Source organism: Brienomyrus brachyistius, unplaced genomic scaffold (genome assembly GCF_023856365.1).
Source record: "Brienomyrus brachyistius isolate T26 unplaced genomic scaffold, BBRACH_0.4 scaffold56, whole genome shotgun sequence".
In the NCBI taxonomy this organism is placed as follows: domain Eukaryota; kingdom Metazoa; phylum Chordata; class Actinopteri; order Osteoglossiformes; family Mormyridae; genus Brienomyrus; species Brienomyrus brachyistius.
The window spans coordinates 1301100-1326901 of NW_026042331.1; the positions used below are offsets into that span (position 1 = coordinate 1301100).

Genomic DNA, 25802 nt, shown 5'->3' on the forward strand with positions numbered 1-25802 from the left:
CTCATCTGAAGCTGTGGCTGTTTAGAGTCGACACTGGTTTCTGGCTACAGCCTGCCCATGGAGTCATTCAAGGTTCATAACAATTTTTACAATATGCAAAAGCATTTAAAAATTGGCTACATAAATGAAATGTACACAGGCAGTTTACTATTCACTATATCACTTTAGACGGAATATTTATTTCTTTATTTGATGTATTTAAAGTTATATCTTAAAGCAAGATTCAGACAAATGGGAAATGAACATTTTCCCTTACAATTAAAGAAGAAAGATGTCAGATGTGATCACAGCCTGCATTATTTAGTTAGGAAAGGCTAAATTGAGTGATAATTTTACAAGAATTCTGATGCTAATTCACATACAGATCATCTCAAGAATGACATTGATATTCAACCACGAAAGTCAACACGTGAATGGATGTGTTACGCCGGCCGAGCAAGGAGGAGGGAGACCCCGAAATACGGAGACTTGGAGCTTTATTTCTCATATCGGGTGGAACAAAAGCCAAGAGGGAGACGCTGAATCGTGGTCGAGGGGCAGGCGAGAGTCGGGAACCGTTGAGATCAGTCAGGCACGAACAGACGAGACGGGAATCCGGGGAGATAGCAGGGAACGAGCAGGGAAGGCAAGTAGGTGAGCAGGGAGGACACAGCAGGCAAGATGTACTAGGAGGACAAAGCACAGAGAAAACGCTCAGTAAGGCACATCACAAGAATGGCAACAATATTTTGAGAGTTGTACACTTTGTGATCGGCGGCCGGTGCTCTGCCCCGCCTGTGTGGGTGTCACAGGATATCTTTAATTACAACATGGAAGATGACAAAACAAGGGAAGAATAAAATTTCTGCTGTGTGGAACATTTGCAAGACTAAAGTATTTGCAAGATATGACCCTTTAGACAAACAAGATAAAACAGAACTGATTAGGCATCAGCAAACCATGGATAAATCCCCCTACAAAGGAAGAAGAAGACTAAAGCAAAATTAAGATCTCCATGTCACAATGCAAGTACTACGATGAACAAACCTTCCAAAACCTTCAACATTTGCAGATACAGTATCTTGAAAATTTCTACAGATTTAAAGATGAACTTTAGCCCAAATGACAGAGAATGAAGGTAAAAAAAATGGAAGCCTGACTTCTCCAACTGTAAAGTTTGGTGGAGGAGCAATAATGGTATGGTTGTTTTTCAGGGGTTGGGCTAAGTCCCTTAGTTCCAATGAAAGTAACTCTTAATGCTTCAGCATGCCAAGACATTTTGGACAATTCTGTGCTTCCAGTTTTGTGTGAACAGTTTAGGGAAGGCCCTTTTCTGTTCCAGAATGACTTCCCCAGTGGACAAAGCAAGGCCATAAAAACATGGCTGAGTAAGATTGGTGTGGAAGGACTTGACTGTTCACACAGATCCCTGACCTCAACCCCATCAAATACCTTTGGGATGAAATAGAATGGGGATTGCAAGCCAACCTTCACGTCCAACATCAGTGCCTGATTTCACAAATGCTATTTTGGATGAAGGGGCAAAAATTGTCACAGACAAAATCCAAAACCTTGTGGAAAGTTTATAAAGGGGGAACAACTCTGTTTCAATGCCTATGGATTTAGAATTGGATGTCATCAAAGTTCCTATAGGTGTAATAGCCAGGTGTCCCAGTACTTTTGTACATACAGTGTACGTCATTAAGGGAAAACTTCAGGGCAGAGCCATATGGCTTTGCACTATGGGACAATCCAGGCTGTGTTGTTAAGATGTTTACTGACAAAGCTATAGTAGAGTCCACCCACCACTAAGGATATATGGGAGACAAATAGAGGACTGTCATGGAGCGCCATACTGAGAGACAAGTGGTATGTGGATATAACAGTTTATAAATAAAGCAAATCAATTTTTGTGGTACACTGATGAATAAGCGTGTACTGATGGTTTGGTACAAACCTCAGTATTGGGATTATGATTTGGTGCAATTTCAATACAGTACGAATTTCATTTGAAATAATGTATTTGAAATAATGTATTAAAACTATAAACACAATTCTGGCAAGCTTCTGGCAAATGTGAAAATTCACAAATAATACTTATAATACACCACTAAGTCTGAATGATAAAAAAAAATCTTTTTATTACCACTTTCTAAATAAACAGTTGAATAATATACTTTGCATATCAAATTTCATTGTCATTTCCTATCTAATTCTTTTTATATAACAGACAAACCATTTAAATTATTATCCTTGTATGTACATGGCTATTTTCACTTTGAGTGCTATGTTTTACATCCATTATTTAAATTGCAAAATTAACAAGATGTCACTTCCTGCACACCTGGCCCTCCTGCCTCCCCCCTAACATGGCCCTGATAAGCCACGCCTGGTGCTTGTTACCCATTGTTAGTCCTCGTGTTTATCTTGTCAGCACAATTCTGGTTCTTGATGTCAAATCTTCCTGTCGCCCATGCACTTCCTGGTTGCCAGTCCTCCCGTTTGTGATCCCTCATAGTTCTGTTTGTTTCCAGTCTGTTCATTTACTTCAATAATCCTGCTTTTGTTGCGCCACAATGCCTGCTCTTTAGTCCTTTATTCCTCAAGTGACAACACGGGACTGCAAAATTTACTGCAAGAAACATGACATTCCATGGTCACAAAAAGACTGTTAACATGTGAGAGGCTTGTTTCCATAACAAAGATGCACAGTGTACTCAAGCTAAGATTATTAATATTTTAGATATAGTATGCACTTACAGTAACAAAAATTGTGTAAGACCGATATTTATACACTACAGTTTTATTATGTATCTAATTAAATGTGATCCAAATCATTTGCAATATTGTTTTTGAGTTATGGGTCATCTGCAACTTTCTGTGATCTTTCCATAAGCTCCAAAAATATTCCCATTTAAATGTTCACGGCCAGTTGCGAATAACTGAAACCATGAAAATCAAATTCATGAATCTGAAAGGGTGACTGTATTGTGATTTCAACCATTGGGCTCTAGCTATTTCAAAGTTGTTTCAAAGTGACATTAAACTTATTTAGCTGCTTAGTTTGGGTTTTTAGGTACCATGATGTACAAACGCTCCTCTACTTACGAAGGAGTTACATTCCGAATGGCCGTTTGTAACTTGAAATGTTCGTAAGTCGTTATTCAACATCATGTGCAGCAGATACTGAATTAGCGGCTCAGCAGCTACAGCGGGATCTTGATTTAATTAGTGACTGGGCCGATACCTGGCAGATGAAACTTAACGTAGACAAATGTAAGGTACTCCATGTAGGGAGCAGAAGTACAAAGTACAGGTATTTTATGGGTCCCACTGAAATAAAGGTAGCTGATCATGAAAAAGACCTTGGTGTGTATGTTGATGCTTCCATGTCCCATTCTCGCCAGTGTGGGGAAGCAATAAAAAAGGCCAATAGGATGTTGGGGTATATCTCCAGGTGTGTGGAGTATAAGTCCAGGGAGGCAATGCTAAGATTATACAATTCCTTGGTGAAACCTCACCTAGAATATTGTGTGCAGGTTTGGTCACCATATCTAAAAAAGGACATTGTGGCCTTAGAAAAGGTGCAGCGTAGGGCCACAAAAATGATTCCTGGTCTTAGAGGAATGTCATACGAGGAAAGGTTACTTGAGCTAAATCTGTTCAGTCTCAAGCAAAGGAGACTGAGGGGGGACATGATCCAGGTATAGAAGATTCTAACAGGTTTGGATGCTGTTCAACCAAATAGTTACTTCAGCATTAATTAGTTCAAATACACGAACTCGTGGCCATAGGTGGAAATTAGCGGGAGAACATTTCAAACTGGATTTAAGGAAGCACTTCTTTACACAGCGTGTAGTCAGGATATGGAATAGTCTTCCTGATAACGTAGTGCAAGCTGAATCCTTGGGTTCCTTTAAATCAGAGCTAGATAAGATTTTAACAACTCTGAGCTATTAGTTAAGTTCTCCCCAAGCGAGCTTGATGGGCCGAATGACCTCCTCTCGTTTGTATAGTTCTTATTTTAAGGGTATACGCAAGTACAATTCAGTTGTTCCCATCGAGAAATCATGGACTAAAAAAATTAAAAATAAAGGTCTGTTGAGTGTATATAATTAGTTGGAAACAATTCATCACAAATATTTGCAAGAGACTGGCAAGCAGCAGTAGCCCTCTCTGTATGGTTTCTCAAGCTTGGAAATCGGTGCTGTTGTGACATACATTTTTGTCTATGTAACCCAGATTTTCTCCCTTTGTTCTCTTGAATTGTTTGGCTGATCTGCTCCGGATGATCTTTGTTTGCAGGTGTTTGTGGATGTAGTCCTTGCAGGCAGGGACGGATTATGGGTTGTGTGGGCCCCGGGGCAAAACGTTTGCGAGGGCCCCCCTCCCACCACCACCACCACCAGCAGCACCACCACCACAATTCAAGGGCCCTTGGCAGCCAAACGCCCTCCCTATAGGGTCAGGGGCCCTTGTAGGCAGAGGATCAAAGAATGTAGGCCCTCTAAAATAGACAAACGAAAATACATTGTTGATAAGCGTTGCAAATTGTTTTGGGCTAGGGGCCTCATGGGCCCCCAGCACCCCAAGGGCCCCTGGGCAGCAGCCCCGCTGGCCCAGACCGTAATCCTTCCCTACTTGCAGGCCATATGCGGTAGAATAATTTGTGCACATATCTGACTGTGAAGTGTACGGTCTTAATGCTCTCTACAGTAAACTGTTCATCTCTCCGCCACATTCTGACCATTTCTGAACTTTTTTCACTCACCCCGCCATCCTCTCCGACACATTGGCACAGTGCAGTTTCTTTGTCTAAAGTCCTGTGTTTCCTCTCTTTCCTCTCCCAACCTGTCCACCAGCCATGGTGTGGTGTGAGAAGGGGATTCAGATCCTCCTCACCACCGTGGGAGCCTTTGCAGCCTTTGGACTGATGACTGTGGCCATTGGCACTGATTATTGGCTGTATGCTCGAGCCTTCATTTGCAACAGCACTGCCAACTCCTCACAGGAAGACCCACAGAGCAAGGACAAGAAGGACCCCGGTGCACTCACCCACTCTGGCCTCTGGAGAATTTGCTGCCTGGAAGGTCAGGAGGCATTTTGATATCCCTTAGCTAGTATACATCACATTGTTTGTGGTTGGTAATGGTTTTTGAGCTGAACGGTACCTTCTTTGTATTTTGTCTTCAGAGTACATTAAATGCTGGATGGCTACAAATTTAAAATCAGAAAATGCTGTTGGGGTTTTGATTTCATGACAGAATGTATACCTTATACAGTGGTAGAAAATTCAGAGGTAGAAAATTCAGGTCCAGAAAGTACAAACCAGACAAAAAATCTGTTTAGTTGAATAATAAAGATTCATAGTTACAGACTGCTGAACTGGTTCAGTGAAACAAAATATTAGTCTGGATTTGTACTTTCTGTACCTGAACTTTCCAGCTCTGATATGCAGCTTAGTTTAGAGGTCAGAGTATTTTAGGTCAGTGGACAATTAGGTCAGGATGCATGAGTGACTCTCTTTTGAGACTGAGAATGTTGCCATAGACAAATCTGCTTATGTCAGCAGTTTTCCCCAACATTGTGGACCCTAACAGGGATCCCTCAGGCCAGTCACACAGATTTTGTGCTGCTGTCACATATAGCACATGAAATGTTTCCACATCGCATAAACAGTGGTTGCAGACCACAGTGTCAATTGACAATGAGAAAGAAACCATGCATCACTGCTTTAGCTATTACATTAGGTATCCCTACTAGAACCATATTTCTCTTTGGTCCGTGGTTCTCAAACTCGTTCCTCGGGACCCACTTCCCTGCTTGTTTTCCAGCTATCCCTGCCCCACACACAAGTCCCAGCTGTCTTTCAGCTTCTGATTGACTGAACACACCTGATCCTGGTAATCAGCAGTCTATAGGGCAGGGATAGCTGAAAAACAAGCAGGGAAGTTTGAGAACCACTTTCTTAGGTACTTGCTGTCATTTACTGGGGCCTCGGTCGTTAGGATATTTTACCTGCTGTCATTTAGCATAGACTTGGTCACTGTAGGATATGGTACCTGCTGTACTGACCTTATCCATACTTGCTGTTATAACTACAGTGGTACCTCAGTTCTCGAAGTCATTAGAACTTGAATATCTTAAAAGTCATAAGAACATAAGAACTATACAAACGAGAGGAGGCCATTCGGCCCATCAAGCTCGCTTGGGGAGAACTAAACTAATAGCTCAGAGTCGTTAAAATCTTATCTAGCTCTGATTTAAAGGAACCCAAGGATTCAGCTTGCACTACATTATCAGGAAGGCTATTCCATACTCTGACTACACGCTGTGTAAAGAAGTGCTTCCTTAAATCCAGCTTGAAATGTTCTCCCGCTAATTTCCACCTATGGCCACGAGTTTGTGTATTTAAACTAATGCTGAAGTAACTATTTGGTTGAACAGCATCCAAACCTGTTAGAATCTTATATACCTGGATCATGTCCCCCCTCAGTCTCCTTTGCTTGAGACTGAACAGATTTAGCTCAAGTAACCGTTCCTCGTATGACATTCCTCTAAGACCAGGAATCATTTTTGTGGCCCTACGCTGCACCTTTTCTAAGGCCACAATGTCCTTTTTAAGATATGGTGACCAAACCTGCACACAATATTCTAGGTGAGGTCTCACCAAGGAATTGTATAATCTTAGCATTACCTCCCTTGACTTAAACTCCACACACCTGGAGATATACCCCAACATCCTATTGGCCTTTTTTATTGTTTCCCCACACTGGAGAGAATGGGACATGGAAGCATCAACATACACACCAAGGTCTTTCTCATGATCAGCTACCTTTATTTCATACCAACCAGTTAGAAAAAAATTACCTAGAACTAAGATAAGTTGTCCTAAGATAACTTGTACATGCAGGGAAATGAGTCACGCGGCACATCTCTCAGCGGAAATAAAGGGTAACGCTTCAGTCTCAGCCTCGCATTCCCTGTGATGGCATCGTTTGTTGGTGATAATGCTTTTTTATTGAAAATATCAGGTAATACACTGTACTTTATATCATTTTGGTAGCCATTTCTCACCAATACAGAGTAATAATAAAAATAAACAATGTACCGCATGGCATAGTCTAGTGTTGGCGCAATGTTGGGGCATGGCTTGCGGTTGTCACAATCTGCCGAGCCAGGACCGTGGAAGCAGGGACAGGACTCAAGTGATCGGGGAACACTGAGTTTAATTGAGAACAGGCAGAACAACACAATGACGTTACAATGACCGAACTGGGGAAACAAACTGAAACGCAGACCAAATACAGAGGACTAATGACAACAACCAGAAACAGCTGATCCCACGGGGATTCCAAACGAGGTTAACAAGGGGGTGTGGCATACGGAAGGAGCGGACGTTTGGGGGAGGACAAGGGTAGTGTTGGAGTACATTCTTTATCGTTTTGGATGCCATTAAGAAAAAAATGCATTTTGTGTTTAAATGCTAAAAACAAAAAAAAAACATATTTAGGTGTAATTTTTTGGGGCCGGGAACCAATTAATTCGTTTTCCATTATTTGTTATGGGGAAAATTTGATCAGAACTCGAACTTTTTAGGATTTGTCCCCGAACTCTGAATGGATTAAGTTCGAGTTCTGAGGTACCACTGTACTTACTGTCATTATCAGAGTCATTGGTCTTATGTGTGTGCTGTCATGGTCATTGTTGAATATCTAAGAATGTTTTGCCTGAATGTGAATTACTGACATGCCTTTCCCAGACTCTGTTGGTAGATAAGAAGTTATATTTGTCTATAGTTCATTTTGGGTACATTATCAACTTTTTTTAATAAATATAAATTGTAACATTTATCTCAAATGTTTCAAATATCTTAATGCTTTTTTCCCCAATATCATTCAGTCCAAATTTCAAGGCTACTTTTAATGATTTAACTTATCCCTTTGCAGCAACAAGTGGTGTTTCATTTTGATTGGAAATAAATTAATGAAGTAGCTTACAAGCCAGATAGTTAGGAATGTGTTGTTAAAAATAAAGAAATTACCATTTGTCATAACAGCACTTAAGCTACCTCTTCAGTTTAATTTAATTTCAATTGAAATTTTATGTATTTTTTATTTCTTATTAAGTTACTATTGAATGTCTTACATTATCATTTTTCAAAAATGAGTAATATTTCATTTTGTATGGCAAATATATATCTTGATCCATTCTCCATACACGTTTGTCCGTGTATGGTGGAGGTGGGGTAGGGGCAAGGTTAATCGAATAATCCATCCATTTTCCAAACCGCTTATCCTACTGGGTCTCAGGGGGTCCGGAGCCTATCCCGGAAGCAATGGGCACGAGGCAGGGAACAACCCAGGATGGGGGCCAGCCCATCGCAGGGCTCGTTAGAATAATGTCTGGTGAAATTCAACTAGTAATTCTGCCTGCAGAGCAATCTGCCTTTAAGTACTTGCTATCATTATCACAGTTGTTGACCTTATGTATATGCACTAGGAGTGTAATGGTACATTCACAGTTCAGTACAAACCTCAATTTTGAATTGATGGTTCGGTGCAATTTTAGTATCGCAAGGAAAATGGAATTTGTTTTTAAATTGTTTATTATAAAATTGCAAACACAATTAGAATAAACCATACAAAAGGCTATGTATCTGTTAACATGCCTGTACAGTGGTGCCTGTGGTTCACGAGTACTGTGGTCTATGAACAATTTGGTTCACAACCAAAAATTTTGTGAAAAAAATGCATTGCTTTGCATACAAAATTTGGTCGACAAACAGATTCCTCGACCAGATTCCTTTTTTATACTAGTGTAGCACCGGTGGGGAGCATGTCCCAACATGCTCCGCGTGCAATTGTAAGTAGAAGGACCACAACAGGCAGCCAATGAGCACCGAACCCAAAAACACAAGGTTGTCAGATGCCGAACTGCAAGATGCAGACATGGTGGAAGATTTACCACCGTGTAGCTAAATACACACAAGGATCGAACTGGGTACACAAAATACATGGGCAAACACACACATGACAATAGGGAAATGCAACCATTGACATTAACAACAACAACAACAACAATACAAGAGTTAAGGACTGTTAAGAAAGAGCGTGATTTCCCTGGCAAGCAAGTCTCCATGTCCCTCTCTGCTCCCGTGATGCCTCGGTCCGCCCATCGACACACTATATTGTGTTTTTCTTGAAAGTTTTTACTATAAAGACCAGAAAAATAATTAACAAAAATTATTATTTGGTAGGCTTGTGAACAAATGCCTTAGTTCACTACAAATTGGTTCACGACCGCTTTCCTGGAACGGATTGGGTTTGTGAACCGCAGGCACCACTGTATAAGAAAACCTAAGAGATGCGTATTTGCTTATTTTAGACATAAATATGTAAAAAGAATAAAAATTAAAAAATAAGACTGTATCATAACTGTCGTACTGAACTTAATCCTATATAAATTCTGTGTTGTAGGCTACAGAGAATGGTTGTTTACCCATAGCAATAAAAATACATAGTTTTAGTTATTTTTTAGCCTAGTCTGAATTACCTGTCAAAAACATGTTAAAAACCACGAGGAGACTAACTTGCAGAGGCTGTTTCTGCCTTGTTCTGGTCATATGCATTCAGATGATGTCATCTTAAATGAGCTGGTATGTTAGATGTGTTTCCAGCGACATATCCAAGTTTGATATAACAAAACCGACAGACTTGGTCTTTTAGACTACACTCTCTCCGATGTTGCCGGAATTTACTAGGAAACAAAAATTTTCCCAAACTACTCATTTAATCTTGCTATCGTGTTCGGGTCAACATCGACCAGTTTGTAAGTTTACAATGCATAAAAGCACCACATACATTTGTGTACTGCATCAAGTCTTTTTTGACTTTGTCAGGAATATCTATTTAAACAAAATAAATTAAAACAAATTTTTCACTAGGCAAGGCATGCCCATATATTCAGTTTGTTTATATGATTCTCTGGATGTTTATTTTGTCATAATGTTTTTATTGAAAATGAGAGGTACGCTGTCAAAAAAAAAGGTCCAGAAAGCCACACCAAAAATATTAAAACCAATCTTTTCATGGGTAACCCACTTGTTAGATTTATGTATGGGCCAAGAGGCTGCTGGGATTGCTGTACTGTGAGGGGTGGTGTAGACGCTGTGTGCACTTGTGTTGTGCGCTTGTTGAAGCGGTTGACTGGAATTATTTGGAAGTATATTTGAGTGTTTGTGTGCCAGTACGGTTACGTAGGTAGTTGTTGCTTCATTTATTATTATTTTCTTCGGCCGGCATGAGTGCTTTTCTGTCCTTGTTAATAAACAGGGCGAGTGTTATCGATAGCTGCGCGTGTTGCGTGAGTGTTGTTTCTGTACGCGTACCTTTGCAACAAACACCCGCGGGGTCATATTATCTAACGTCGGTAACATTAACTCAGAAAAGTACAGTTGCTCCTGAGCTTTGCTCCATCTCCAGTCGGATATTTTCCACTTTTTTTCCCACTCCGGCAGTAGTTTGCTTTGAGATTGTTTTTTTGTGGTTTTTCAGCCTCCATAGAGCAACTTTGCTTTAATTTAGTTAAACGTGGTTCAGTAGGAAGTTAGTCTCGGGTAGGTAATTTTTCATTTGATATTTTAAAAGTTAATTTCTAAGGTTGTTATCTCTGACCCTATCGGATACTATAAAAAGTTCAGTTTTAACGCAAGTCTTTAGTGTTTTATTGTACTTAGCATTTTATTATATTAACTATATGTTAATTCAAGTCAAAATTAAATACGCTATATAAATATACTGGGCTGGGAGTAAAGGACGGGGTTATAGTGAGCTAGTTAATTATGGGGCCAGCTCAGTGTTGTGTTTGCAAGAGGTTTGCCCTTCTGGATGTTTGCGTCCAGTCGGACTTCATCTGCGAACGATGTAAGTTAGTGGACTCACTCATGGTCAAGGTTTGTGACCTTGAGGAGCAACTGGCCCTCATCCAACACAACAATAAGTTAGAGGAGAGAGTTAATATGCCTTTTAGGGAGCTGGTGTGTATGTCACAAGTGGAGAGGGGGGAGAATGAAGAACGGATAGGTCAAGAAAGCTGGGTAAACATAGATCATAGACGTAGAAAAGGGCGTACACAGTTTAAACAGGCGGCATCATGTGAAGTGACTGTGTCTAACTGCTTTCAGGTGCTTCCAGTTTTAGAGCCGAAAGAGACTGGGGAGGCAGGTGGGGCCTTGGTGGGCCCAGTCCCAATACAATTCGTGTATTGGGGAGATATATGTGTAGAGTAGTTGAGGAATGTTTAAACTAGGGACTGGAGGGCAGGGAGGTTAGTTAAGAATATAGGTGGGGAGAGATGGAAAGCCCCAATTAATATAAAAATGGGCACTGTAAAAGGCCTACCCTTTGCAGTCTGTATTTAAACGCTAGGAGTGTTAGAAACAAAATTCATAATTTAGAGGCTTTCATATCATCAGACACTTACGACATTATAGGAATAACTGAAACATAGATGGTTATACGTTGTTCCATAGAGCCCGGGTAGAAAAGAAGGTAGGTGGTGTTGCAGTATACATAAAAGAAAACTTGCAGGCAAGGGAGCTCTCTGATAAAAATAAAAGTACAGAAGCTGTATGGATGAAACTAGATGCTAAAAACTCAAATGGCCTAATTGTCTGTGTTTGTTAAAGAGCACCTAATGTAGCTGTAGAGGAAGGCAGAATGTTATATGACGATATCAGGATTATGATATAAGGAAGTCTAGCAAGGTAACTAAGAGGGAAGAAACAAATTGGATGATAAATTATTGTTTTGAGGGTATTTTATGGCTGATTATAACATAACATAAGAGATGGAAACAGAAAGCAAACATAGGACTAAGGTTAAGTGATATGGGAAGGTTTTCGAGCTGCTCTATCATAGTTCTGACTGACTGTAACCAACTCAGTCACAATTAGCATGCTGTTTTCCATGTTGAACACCTACTTGAATTTAGTTTCATCCATGTCAAGAAATGTATTCATTGTGCATACCGAACCAAAAATGATGCAACCAAATGGTACACGATGATTACGTGTACCTTTACCGCCCTAATATGTACTTGCTATCTTCATCAGATTCGTCAGCTTTATGCAAACCTGCTGTCATTCATCTGTCGTCGTCCATAAATATATGTACTGTCATTGCCAGTATCCCCCTTTCTTTAATGCAGTGTCAAAAAACATTAACAAAACAAGCAAAAAAACAGTTTTGTGGTTTTTTTTTAGTAGTCTACATTTTTGTCATTTTTTGTAATATCAGTGACTATCATTTATAGAGCTCTGGCAACTTTCAGTGTATAAACAGCTTGAACCAGAATACTGTAATATTCTGTATTTTTTTTTTTAATTTAACATTTAATATTTCAAATCTATGCAGAGCAGTTGAGTCCTAGTTATGAATAATACTGATTTCCAGCTCTTGTCCTTGCATTGCTGGCTGTTGTTGTGGGTGAAAGAAGAAGCCTGACCAGACCTGCCGGTCTTCATAGGTTGAAGGCCCTTTTTTTAGATTACATGGGGATGCTGTTGCAGTCTTTATCTTAAGAATATCCTTTTACACTGATTACACACTTTTCTGAACACGCCAAGAAAGGGGATAGTAAGTTTACCTTCAGAATGCGGCCGAGGCAGAAATATAGTCAAAAGCAGCATAAACATTGAGTGGAAATTATGGTCTCGAAAACATCCCAAGGATACAACTCTTAAAATTGACACTCAGTTCCAGGGTATGGTGGGTAAATATGCTGCCAAAGCACATCAGAACTCATTACTACAAGTAAAAACAAAAGATAAATAGCATGTAAAAAGCACAATTATAGCTATGGCATTATTCAGGTTTTGACAATATAAAGCCACATGGAAAACAATTTCTCAAAAAAATACAAAAAAACTGTTAACATAATAAAGTAGTATTGTTTCGCTTTATAACATGGTTTACTCGCAAACACCTGCCTTGGCTTATTTTTATTTAGCCAATATTTTTATTTATGTATCTTCAATAGATGGCAGACATCTGTTTGTGTCAACTTTGTCATTCAATGCAATTGCAATGCAATTTTATTTATATAGCGCATTATCACAACATTACATTGTCTCAATGCGCTTTACATTTCTGCCATGTAAAGACCCCCCAGTGAGTAAGCCAAAGGCAACGGTGGCAAGGAAAAACTCCCTAAGAGGAAGAAACCTTGGGAGGAACCAGACCCAAAGGGGGGGCCCATCCTCCAGGGGCGGGCAGAAGAGTCAAACAAAACAAGATTATATAATTTAAGCTAATACAGGGGTTGAAATTTCAGTCTCATCAGTGTTCAGTCTTATCAGTGTTTATTCGTCTAAAATTACCAGCAACTGCAACATGAGCATAATCATGGTTATAGAGCGTGCGTTTAGTCATCCTCAGCGAGTGTGTGGAAACATAATAAGTGACTGATACATAAGGTGAAGGAAACCAGAAGGTTTTGAATAGTAATGTCATGTGTCTTTGCTAATTTAAATATCATTTACATGCTGCCTGTGTTTCCTTTATGCATTTACTCAAAAGGATGATAAATGCACTTGTGAACTTACACCCTTTTTTGTACTCTTTGTGTGTGTGTGTGTGTGTGTGTGTGTTTTGTTTTTTAGCAGCTTTGTGGACAATCTTGGAAAAGCCAATATGTGACCATTCCAACTTCCATCGTCTTATCCATCCATCTATCCATCCATGTATCTTCAAAAATTCAGTTGTCATCTTCATCTATATGTCTATATATCTCAGATCTGAGGTGGGTAGTCATAGCTATATGTATGTGTGTGTGTGTGCGTGTGTCTGTCTGTCTCTCTGTGTCTGTGTGTTTGTATTTACCACATTGTGGGGACCAGTATCGTAAAACCTGTTACTTGTTAGCTTGTGGGGACATTTTTCAGGTCCCTACAATATAAATCTCTATTTTATAAAAATCTGTCAATGCAATCAAAAAACTAGAATTGTCAAAAGTCTTGTGCTTTGTATGGATACTTATAGTTAAGATTAGGGCTGTGTAAGTGTTAGGGTTATCATAGTTACGATTAGGGTTATGCCTTTAGAAATGAATGGAGAGTCCCCACAATGTTAGGAATATATGAATTGCGTCTGTATGTGTATATGTTTCTATTTGGCTGTGTCATGCATATAGCTTAGCTAAACAGCAAAGTGGCATAATTCAGACAACCATGCACCCTTTTACCAATAACCAATAAGTTATGACAAATAAGATATTTTACAAATACCAATAAGTGATCACAGATCACAGTTTGGTATGACAAACTCAAGTCAATAACGGTCATTCAACTGCCCCAATAAAGTCACAGAATTTTCATTTTCATTCATCCTAATCAGATGCCCGAGCCACCTCATCTGGCTCCTCTCGATGCGGAGGTGCAGCGGCTCTACTCTGAGTCCCTCCCGAATGACTGAGCTCCTCACCCTATCTCTAAGGGAGAGCCCAGCCACCCTGCGGAGGAAACTCATTTCGGCCGCTTGCACCCGCGATCTCGTTAATCGACTGGTAAATCGAGAGCTTCGCCTTTTGGCTCAGCTCTCTCTTCACCATGACAGACCGATGTAGCGCCCGCATGACTGCTGATGCCACACTGATCTGCCTGTCGATATCCCGTTCCAGTGTTACCCCACTCGTGAACAAGATCCCGAGATACTTAAACTCCTCCACTTGGGGGAGGACCCCATCCCCAACCCGGAGAGAGCATTCTTCCCTTTTCCGGCTAAGAACCATGGTCTCGGATTTAGAGGTGCTGATTCTCATCCCAGCCACTTCACACTCGGCTGCGACCTGCTCCAGTGAGAGCTGAAGGTCACGGTCCGATGAGGCCAACAGAACCACATCATCTGCAATAAGCAGAGACCTAATCCTGAGGTCACGGAACCGGACACCCTCAATGCCCTGGCTGCGTCTAGAAATTCTGTCCATAAAAGCTATGAACAGAATCGGTGACAAAGGGCAGCCCTGACGAAGTCCAACCCTCACCGGAAACAAGTCCGACTTATTGCTGCCCATGCGGACCAGGCTCTGGCACCGGTCATACAGGGACCGAACCGCCCTTAAAAGGAAACCCGGTACCCCATACTCCCGGAGCACTTCCCACAGGACTCCCCGAGGGACATGGTCGAATGCCTTCTCCAAGTCCACAAAACACATGTAGACTGGTCGGGCAAACTCCCATGAACCCTCCAGAACCCTGCTGAGAGTATAGAGCTGGTCCACTGTTCCACGGCAAGGGCGAAAACCACACTGCTCCTCCTGAATCCGAGGTTCGACAATCCGGCGGACCCTCCTCTCCAGGACCCCCGAATAGACCTTACCAGGGAGGCTGAGGAGTGTGATCCCACTGTAGTTGGAGCACACCCTCCGGTCCCCCTTCTTAAAGAGGGGGACCACCACCCCGGTCTGCCAGTCCAGAGGCACTGCCCCCGATGTCCACGCGATGCCGCAGATGCGTGTCAACCAGGACAGCCCCGCAGCATCCAGAGCCTTGAGGAACTCCAGGCGAATCTCATCCACCCCCGGGGCCCGGCCACCGAGGAGCTTTTTGACCACCACAGCGACCTCCACCCCAGAAATAGGCGAGTCCACCCCCAAGTCCCCACACTCTGCTTCCATATCGGAAGGCGTGTCGGTGGGATTGAGGAGGTCTTTGAAGTATTCCTTCCACCGACCCAAAACGTCCCGAGTTGAGGTCAGCAACGCACCATCCCCACCATAAATAGTGTTGATGCTGCATTGCTTTCCCACCCGGAGCTGCCGGATGGTGGACCAGAATTTCCTTGAAGCCGTCCGGAAGTCGTTCTCCATGGCCTCGCCAAATTCTTCCCACACCCGAGTTTTTGCCTCAGCAACCGCCAAAGCCGCATCCCGCTTGGCCTGCCGGTACCTGCCAGCTGCGTCTGGAGTCCCACAGGCTAAAAAGGCTCGATAGGACTCCTTCTTCAACTTGACGGCATCCCTTACCACTGGTGTCCACCAGCGGGTTTGGGGATTGCCGTCGAGACAGGCACCGACCACCTTGTGGCCGCAGCTCCGGTCAGCCGCCTCCACAATGGAGGCATGGAACATGCCGCATTCGGACTCAATGTACCCCGCCTCCCCCGGGATATGGGAGAAGTTCTGCCGGAGGTAGGAGTTGAAACTCTCCCTGACAGGGGATTCCGCCAGACATTCCCAGCAGACCCTCACTATACGCTTGGGCCTGCCAGGCCTGGCCGGCTTCCTCCCCCACCAGCGGAGCCAACCCACCACCAGGTAGTTATCGGTTGACAGCTCCGCTCCTCTCTTCACCCGAGTGTCCAAGACATGCGGCCGCAAGTCCGACGACACGACTACAAAGTCGATCATCAAACAGTGGCCTAGGGTGTCCTGGTGCCAAGTGTACATATGGACACCCTTATGCTTGAACATGGTGTTCATTACAGACAATCCGTGACGAGCACAGAAGTCCAATAAAAAACACCGCTCGGGTTCAGATCGGGGGGGCCGTTCCTCCCAATCACGCCCCTCCAGGTCTCACTGTTACTGCCCATGTGAGCACTGTCCCCCAGCAGAACAAGAGAGTCCCCAGGAGGAGCGCTCTCCAACACCTCTTCCAAGGACTCCAAAAAGGGTGGGTATTCTGAACTGCCGTTTGGCGCATAAGCGCAAACAACAGTCAGGACCCGTCCCCCGACCCGAAGGCGAAGGTAGGCTACCCTCTCGTCCACTGTGGTAAACCCCAATGTAAAGGCACCCAGCCTGGGGGCAATAAGTATGCCCACACCCGCTCGGCGCCTCTCCCCGTGGGCAACTCCAGAGTGGAAAAGGGTCCAACCGCCCTCAAGGAGACTGGTTCCAGAGCCCAAGCCGTGCGTCGAGATGTGTCCGACTATATCTAGCCGGAACTTCACAACCTCGCGCACCAGCTCAGGCTCCTTCCCCATCAGAGAGGTGACATTCCATGTCCCTAGAGCTAGCTTCTGTAGCCGAGGATCTGACCGCCAAGGTCCCTGCCTTTGGCCACCGCCCAGATCACATCGCACCCGACCCCTATGGCCCCTCCCATGGGTGGTGAGCCCATTGGAGGGGGGACCCACGTGCCTTGTTCGGGCTGTGCCCGACCAGGCCCCATGGGTGTAGGCTTGGCCACCAGGCGCTTGCCATCAAGCCCCACCCCCAGCCCTGGCTCCAGGGGGGGCCCCGGTGACCCGCGTCCGGGCAAGGGAAACCATGGTTCCAAAATTGTTCTCTTCATGAGGGGTCTTCTGAGCCGCACTTCGTCTGGTTCCTCACCCAGGACCTGTTTGCCTTGGGTGACCCTACCAGGGGCATAAAGCCCCAGACAACATAGCTCCTGAGACCACTGGAACACGCGAACCCCTCCACCACGATAAGGTGTTGGCTCCAGGAGAGGGAGGGTCATCCTTAAACCGTTAAAACGGAATCTTATGTAGAGCACTTTGCAGCTCACCAGCATGATCTCAACAGTTTTTTTTTCTTTTATTCTTCCCTAGTTCACTTATCTGCCCTGTACTTTTTAACCATTTGCACCTTTTTAATTTATTTGGTATAATTCCTTTTGATAGGAATGTTATTAAAATTTCTTCCTAAAATGGACAAGGTACAGTGTAAATATAAACTACATTGCCTATATTCACATTTAATAACCTGACCCACTCACTGTTGTTAACTAGAACTACAGCTTCCAGCTTAAAGTACAGGCAGAATTAGAGTGTGTTTCACAATTGTTCTGCCTGCTTTTAACTGAAAGCCCTTCCAGCCAATAGATTAACATTTCACAAATGTTACTGTAAAAGTCTGAGCTTGGCTGCAGTGGAGATGAAGCAGTTCTGGCAAATTTGTAACTGCTTCCCAATACACGCACTCATTAAAGAGCATTGTAAGCCTGAAATGATGCACTGGAAGATACTGAAATGAAACATACTGAAATGACGTGTTGTCCAAGTCTGCTGTTGACATGCTACAACAAAACTGTGTTTCTTTCTCTCTTTTAGGGTTGAAAAGAGGTGTTTGTTCACAAATAAATCACTTTCCAGAAGATGCTGACTATGACCACGATGGGGCAGAGTATCTCCTACGTAAGAGAGTCAGGATTTAAAGCATCAATAACACTTTTCAACTGCTATTAAAGACAAGGCAACTGAAGAAGCTGGCTATCCTCAGGGACATAAGGGATTAGCATGTAGCACTTAAACCGAGAGTGAAAACCAAGAGTGAGGAGCCCTTTTAGAAATGGGAAGACCATTTACGTTAGTCTTAAATATTCCTGTGTGGACTTACAGATACGTTTTTTAATTTACTTGAAACACAGCACCAGTGAAATGACTCCATGTGAAATAGAAATTCTTGGACTTCCACCAAATTTCGGGAAGGAAACAGCATACTAACATGGAGTCTCCGGAGTAATGTCAGAATCAGGAGATGGTATGCATATTATAACGAACTTGGACTGATGACTTCATTGCATTTCTGTAGGGGTGGTGCGAGCCTCCAGCATCTTCCCCATCCTCAGTGCCATACTCCTCCTGCTGGGGGGGGTGTGTGTGGCTGCCAGTCGCTTTTACAAGAGCAAGAGAAACATCATTCTGGGGGCAGGCATTCTCTTTGTGGCTGCAGGTGATGTAGCAGTCTGTGTACCCTATAGCTTTCTCAGGCCTTTTACATTGTTCATGTTAATTAGATCACTCTACCACTGTTCTCCTTCTCCTAAAATGTCTTTCTGCTTCTTGTTTCTCAAACTGCACATCCTCCAGGCCTCAGTAATATCATTGGTGTCATCGTCTACATCTCGGCAGCGCTGAGCGACATCTCCCCCAAGAAGGATGAGGACAAGAAGTGGCACTACTCCTATGGCTGGTCGTTTTACTTTGGGGGCCTGTCCTTCATCCTGGCGGAAATGGTGGGTGTGCTGGCCGTCAACATCTACATTGAGAAGAACAAGGAGCTTCGCTGTCGCTCACGCACAGACCTCTTCAAAAGCACCACCCATGCCATGCTGCGCCTGCCCAGCTACCGCTTCCGCCATCGCTCCCGCTCCAGCTCACGCTCTACCGACCCTTCGCGGTCCCGTGACCCCTCCCCTATTGGGGGAGGGGGCAAGAATTTTGGTATAACCCCCTCAGCGATTCTGTCTCAGGGGCCAGCAGGGCCCATGTCTGTCTCCACCCTACCCAACCCTCACTCCCATTCGCACTCCGCCCTAGGGGGTGACATCTCCATGTACACCCTTTCGAGGGATCCCAAACTGGCAGGTTTGGGCACTCTAGGGGCGCCACCAGTCTATGGGACAGTGGATCGAGCCACTTTGTACCAGCTACATAATTGTTTTCCAAAAGAGGGGGGTGGAGGTGGTGGTGGGGTGCTCCTTGGGGGTACTTTGCCTTCTCTCTCCAAGTCCAACAACCCTTTATCAGTCCAGAATTCTTCCAATTCTAACACCCCTCTAAATACCTCAACCTCCTCTGCCCCATCGTCTCAGCCCCCGCCTCTACTATCATCCACAATGGAGAGAGACAGGGGCATGAGCACCCTGGATAGGCTGGGAAAAGCAGACCGAGAGAGGGAGGCGTCTACCACCAACACACTGAACAGGAAGACCACGCCGGTTTAGAGATACAGAGAGCGAGGCCGGAATCATAGACAGTGAGCAACAATCGGCTGAGAATAATGCAGTGAATGCAGAGGTGTGACTAAGGAAAATATTAACAACAACAAGAATAACAACAACAATTTAATCTAAAAATGATTTATAGTGAAACTTTTTCATATTTTTTCATTATGTGGTATGATTGTAACTTTTAAGTATCTCCATATTACTGTTGTTATTGTCGAATTTGTTATTAATGGGTTGTTCTGTAGAATGTTAATTTTTAATGATACATTTTTAAGTGTTTTTTTATTTAAAATTGAGAATATACTATAACTGTGATTTCTTGCACAGTGACACAAAACCTGATGATGTTAGTAAGTGTCAACATTTGTGCATGTATCTAAGTTATGTGCATTTATGTTATTAATTATGATTATTTTGAGAAATTTAAATTTGAATTAAATTTTTCCTGGCATTTTGTTGTTACTGGCTGAAAACTCTTCTGCTGGACAATTTTATTATGAATTAATCTGCTATTGTTAGGGCTGGGACTATCACACACACACTACTGCTTTCTTTCTCAGTTTATATCTTGTAATTCAACAAAGATTTACTTGTAACTGAGCCCCAAGGAAATCTAGGAGTGGGCTGCCATTTTCCTCTACACTTTTCTGGTGTAATACCAAAATATAAATTATATATGTAACATTTATTGATTTTACAGAAAAATATGCAAAAAAACCTATTCCTGTCAAGCTACTAAAGGATTCTTAACTGATTTTGAATAAAAATCTGTACCTATAGCACCAATAAAACAGACCGCAGTAACTCCTAAAACCATTGCCTGAGGATGTATTACCTCACCAGTCATAATCCGTAAAAATAAATTTGTTGGCTTGTTAGGTATGATCGTTATAATTTCTGTACAATTTAATTTTTATCAAGGTTAAGAAGTGAAATTAGCTTCTTAAAGGAGTGTTTCATTAGCTGTACTGAAACTATCAACGTCCCAGTCCTAAATCATGCCAGTAATGATCAAGACATGGTTCATTCTTATTGTTATTATCAGAACTGAAAATGATTGAAAATCTATGTGAACAGTAATGTGACTGAGGCCATATCATCCCTACAATATAGAAACAGCAGATTCTGATTACAATTTTAATGTTTATATCTGATGATTGATTTCACATTGATACAATATACAAAAATGTGTGAGAAAAAATATATATGTGTATGTGTGTATGTGTGTGTGTGTGTCATCACAATTATTATAAGCATGTGACGACAACAATCAGGAGAATAACACAAAACAGAAAACAAAGTACATCTTGGTGTTGATTACACAAACATAATTTTTGTAATGGTGGTATCAACACTGTTTTGTGGTTTCACCTCACTTCAGCCTCCTGTGTACACACATACACACAAACATAACATGTACACATATTATCTACCACAACAAAAACATGACTGAGGGGCTTAAACACATTATCCAAGACAATGTTGGTACATTAGTGTTAATGAATTATCATACGTTCATATGTAATATATTTAGTTACAGAACGATCTTCTAGTCTGTTGTCTTACCACAGTTTCTGTGTGCCTATGGAACGTTTTTTTTTTTTTTTCATTTTGTGGATCGTAGGTGTTCAAATGCATGGATCACTGAGGGATCTCCCTGAGGGGTCCCCTTTTTACACATTAGGGTAGCTAGCTACTACAGACTGCAGCCTTTGTACCAGAGCATTCATGGCACCAAATCCTTTGGGACTGTTAATGGTGCCAAAAAAACAGAAGAATGATTTTATTGAAAGTAATATTGCATTTAAGTTATGGGAGATCATGTTGTCACACAACAGTTAAATAAAAGCTGGACGACAAGTTGTATCAGAGGGTTTCTGCTTGCGTAGATGTTCATCCATTATAATCACAAATAGTATTAAGTTTTCTTTGATAGGAAATTAGGGGTTTTTTGGAACTGTTGTCATCTACAAACAACATACAGTTCACTGCATATTGAAGGGAACCTGTTGGGCTCTATTCCACTTTTCATTATTTTATTTTTGGAGTCTACTAGATGGGGCGGCATGGTGGTGCAGTGGTTAGCACTGTTGCCTCACACCTCTGGGACCCGGGTTTGAGTCTCCGCCTCCGAGTTTGCATGTTCTCCCCATGTCATCATGGGGTTTCCTCCGGGTACTCCTGTTTCCCCCCACAGTCCAAAAACATGCTGAGGCTAATTGGAGTTACTAAATTGCCCGTAGGTGTGTATATGTGAGTGAATGGTGTGTGAGTGTGCCCTGCGATGGGCTGGCCCCCCATCCTGGGTTGTTCCCTGCCTTGTGCCCATTGCTTCTGGAATAGGTTCTGGACCCCCCGCAACCCAGTAGGATAAGCGGTTTGGAAAATGGATGGATGGAGTCTACTAGAATAGATTTACATGCTTGAGTGTTACAGTCTGAAACACTCTGTTAGAGCTTTCAGGCCCATCCACATTGAGCCCAATGTGTTCTGATTGGTCAGCTTTCCCTACACATTTTGCCCCTGTTTAATTATCTATTGGCAATTAAAAAGGTCAATAGGATGTTGGGTTACATCCCTAGGTGTGTGCAGTTTATGTCAAGGGAGGTGATGCTAAGATTATATAATTCCTTAATAACACCCCACCTGGAATGTTATATGCAGGTTTGGTCACCTTACCTTAAAAAAGACATTGTTGCCTTAAAAAGGGTTCAACATGGGGCTACAAGAATTATTTCTGGTCTTAGAGGAATATCTTACAAGGAGATGTTAGCTGAGCTGAATCTGTTCAGTATAAAACAAAGGATACAAAGAGCGGGCATGATCCAGTTATATAAGATTCTAATAGGTCTGGATGCTGTTTAACCAAATAGTTCAACCAAATAGTTACCTAATATTAGTTCAGATACAAGATTTTGTGGCCATAGGTGTAAATTAGTGGGAGAACATTTTAAACTGGATTTAAGAAAGCACTTTTTTGCACAGCGTGTTGATATGGAATAGTTTACCTTTTAGTGTAGTGCAAGCTAAAACCATGGGTTCCTTTAAATCAGAGCTAGATACGATTTTAACAACTTTTGAATTCTGCCCAAATGAACTTGATGAGCTTTGTAAATTTCTTATGTTCTGTCTTGCAGTCTACACACAGATCATAGCAGGTATGCGGCCAATGAGGATTGTGTTATGAGGTAACCTCATTACTGTATGTCACAGAAGTAAGGGCTGGAATTCCAACAAGGCATTTCAAGCAGATTAGAGAAGAGTGGTATATGTGGTAACAGTTGCTACCTTTGGTGTGCAGCTTTAGGCAGTTAAGACTTTGCAGACTGTTTTCATGCACATAAAGCTATATAAGACACTAATGGACAATGGAAAAATCAGAAAAGCATAATGCATCCTCTTTAAATAACCAATGATTTTGTTTCTTTTTTTTAGACAACTAGATGTGATGAGATTTGCAAGGTCTTACAAGTATCATATGTGGAGGGCTATGAATTTAAGATGATTCCAAGAGCATTCCTTGCATTTGACTTCCATTCTTTCATTTGTCTGTTTGAAAAGTATCATAATTGTTAAAAAACATTCACATTTTAACAATGTTATTTGTTTACCTTTCCTAACTGGAGTAAAGGTGACATGTTATGCAAGTAAGATAACTCCAAGGTTCACATAAATACACTGCAGCGTAATTTGCTAGATGCCCAAAGCTGCTATCACAGCCTTACTTTTATAATCAACTATTTTTCAGCAACACTTTTCAAAGGCTATGAGGTGTACCATTAAGGGAAGTAGCGAGTTTTTTATGGGCAAAAGGAATGGAACCTTTGAGTGATGCACCACACTCGTATGGGGGGGGAGGCACATGAAAGATTAGGTGAGATTAAGAAAGACAGTGTGAAGGCAGCTTTAAAGGGCAAAGATCACTTCTATCCCTAGTCACATAAGCAAAAGGCACAGAGAGTAAGTTTGCCACAATATCATAAGCTACTAGGAAGTTAGGAAGTCCTTGAAATGTCTCTGTTTCAATTATTTTCATGTCAGTTATATTGATAATTTACACTTTTCCCTGCCTTTTTGGCGAAAGGTGGAGAACTTGCGCAATCTGAAACCCTAATGAGCCAACTGCCTAGTTGCTTCCGTAAAAAACAGAAGTTGTAGGTGGCTAAATGTGTGTTACCATTAGAAATGTTGACCATTTGATTTTTTTTGACAGCCGACTAGCTGTGTTTTACCTTGCTTGCTTGCTAGCTAGTTGCACAACCTTTAGCAATAAAGGTTTCTAATTAACATGCTTTGTTTTTTAGTCCTCTTTGCAGTATTATATTTGTGCAAGTGAAGAGTTTAAACACAGGATGTTTGCTTATGCACCAATAATTTTTCTGGTGAACGAATTAGCTCATAATGAGAGAAACTGATGATCCTGTCATCTGCCAACCTCTTATCCAGAGTCATGGAGAGTCTGGAACCTACCCAAAGAAGCACACAGAATATGGTAGGGGTACACCATTGGCAGCGTGCTAGTTCATTGCAGGCCACGCATTTAAAGAAGCCAGTTAACCTTGTCACATGTCTTTCAATCTAAGGAGGAAACACGCTTAGCATCAAGAGAACATGCAAAACTTGCAGGCATAGTGTGGGATTCCAAACCCAAGCTTGGATGTGAGAATGCTGCCCACTGATATATAGTATTATAATGTTGCGTGTTTGTAAGTGTCATACGCACACAGACCACACACACACACCCTAACAATACATAAAGACTAATATACAAATTGTAGTCTTAATGGAAGATACCTGCCACTATTTAATGAAATTAGTAAATTAACGTACAATACTTCAGAATATTTTCATAATGCAGTAGGACCCAGCTCTACATGTTCTAAGGAGTAACTCCCGCAGACACACAAAGCAGATATATGTGGAACCCATGTATCTGTCAAAATGATCTTTAAGAATGAGAGCTTAGAGCTCCCTTGCACATGCTGCTGTAGCAGGACAGAGTGGTAAATGAATAGCTCAAAGTTTAATCATTGTAGAGCAGCGGAGTGTTTTACTGTGACAAAGCACTTATTTATTAATGTATGTATTTACTGTCATAAAGTGGTTTCACTGCCTGCAGGTCAATCTGCAGTGACAAGGTACTTAATGCATGTGACAAAGGGAAGACCAGGTGTGACTGGTCAGAGATTAGAGGGGTCGGGGGGAGGTGGGAAGTTGTGACAGTGGCCGCGGGCCATGGGGAGCCTGTGCAAGCTAAAAGCCCCTCTCTTTCTCTGCCTCCCGTACCTCAAACTCCTATTGATTGTAGCTGGGTGACCATGCTGGATTTTAATATTTAAGCATGAATGACTTATTTCATTGATTCAATATATATTTTAATGACAATAATGAAAAACTATATATAGGAGCAGAATTCACTGTAATGCTATGAGATGGAAAATTCAAGCCTGGAAAAGCGGTTTCATGATAAACATGATCATGCTTATGCTCAGCAATCTTTTTGAGAGTACTGTTGCCATAGGGTCAGTTGTGGCATGTTATAGCACCTGTGCATCACTGCCTGCTGCTTCTCCTGCTCAGTGTGGGATGCCTGTGGACTGCTGGACCCAAGCCGGCTCGCTATGCAACAGAGAGGCAACAGCTCACATCTCTTATTTCCATTCACACGCGCAGCAGAGTAACAACAGTGTCCCTCGGCACCACAGAGAGTGACACTGGGCTAAAATTAATTAGCAGAAACCAGGGAGAAAGCGAACCTAAACAGTATTGCAAGGTGTGTTGATGCTAGGATTACTTGACTTGTGCCTTTTCCACTGGGTATGAGCCATCCACAAGCTGCTGGCTGAGAGGGTAGTAGCTATGCTCCTAGCAGTGCAGGCTCAAGTCCAGAAGATCCACGTTGCAAGGCTGTGCAGATTATCAGCTTGACCTTTGGGTAGGGGTGGAGCTGCTGAAGGCTTTCCATATGGCGACCTTCTCCCTAGGCACTAAGTCTCAGGTTCCATACCCCCCTCTACAAAGGTTGTCCTTTAGCTATATCTCCCAGAGAATGTGTGTACTGTTGTACCTATGGAAGCTAGTAAGGGTATCCATATATATGTAGGCATCTGCTCAGTTCTGACAAAATGGGATCACATGTAATTCCTGC

General features: G+C 42.3%; 1 protein-coding gene across 3 annotated transcripts in view; it reads left to right on the plus strand.

Moving 5' to 3' along the window:
- Positions 1–24831, plus strand: part of LOC125724472 (voltage-dependent calcium channel gamma-4 subunit-like) — a 42397-nt gene extending 17566 nt beyond the window's left edge. For all 3 annotated transcript variants that reach the window (XM_049001189.1, XM_049001188.1, XM_049001190.1), the window contains 4 exons: positions 4842–5069; positions 18036–18119; positions 18517–18657; positions 18795–24831. In XM_049001189.1, coding sequence (XP_048857146.1) covers positions 4844–5069; positions 18036–18119; positions 18517–18657; positions 18795–19651 — 1308 coding nt within the window. In that variant the 5' untranslated portion in view covers positions 4842–4843 and the 3' untranslated portion in view covers positions 19652–24831. The remainder of the gene's footprint in view (positions 1–4841; positions 5070–18035; positions 18120–18516; positions 18658–18794) is intronic.
- Positions 24832–25802: the final 971 nt, after the last annotated feature.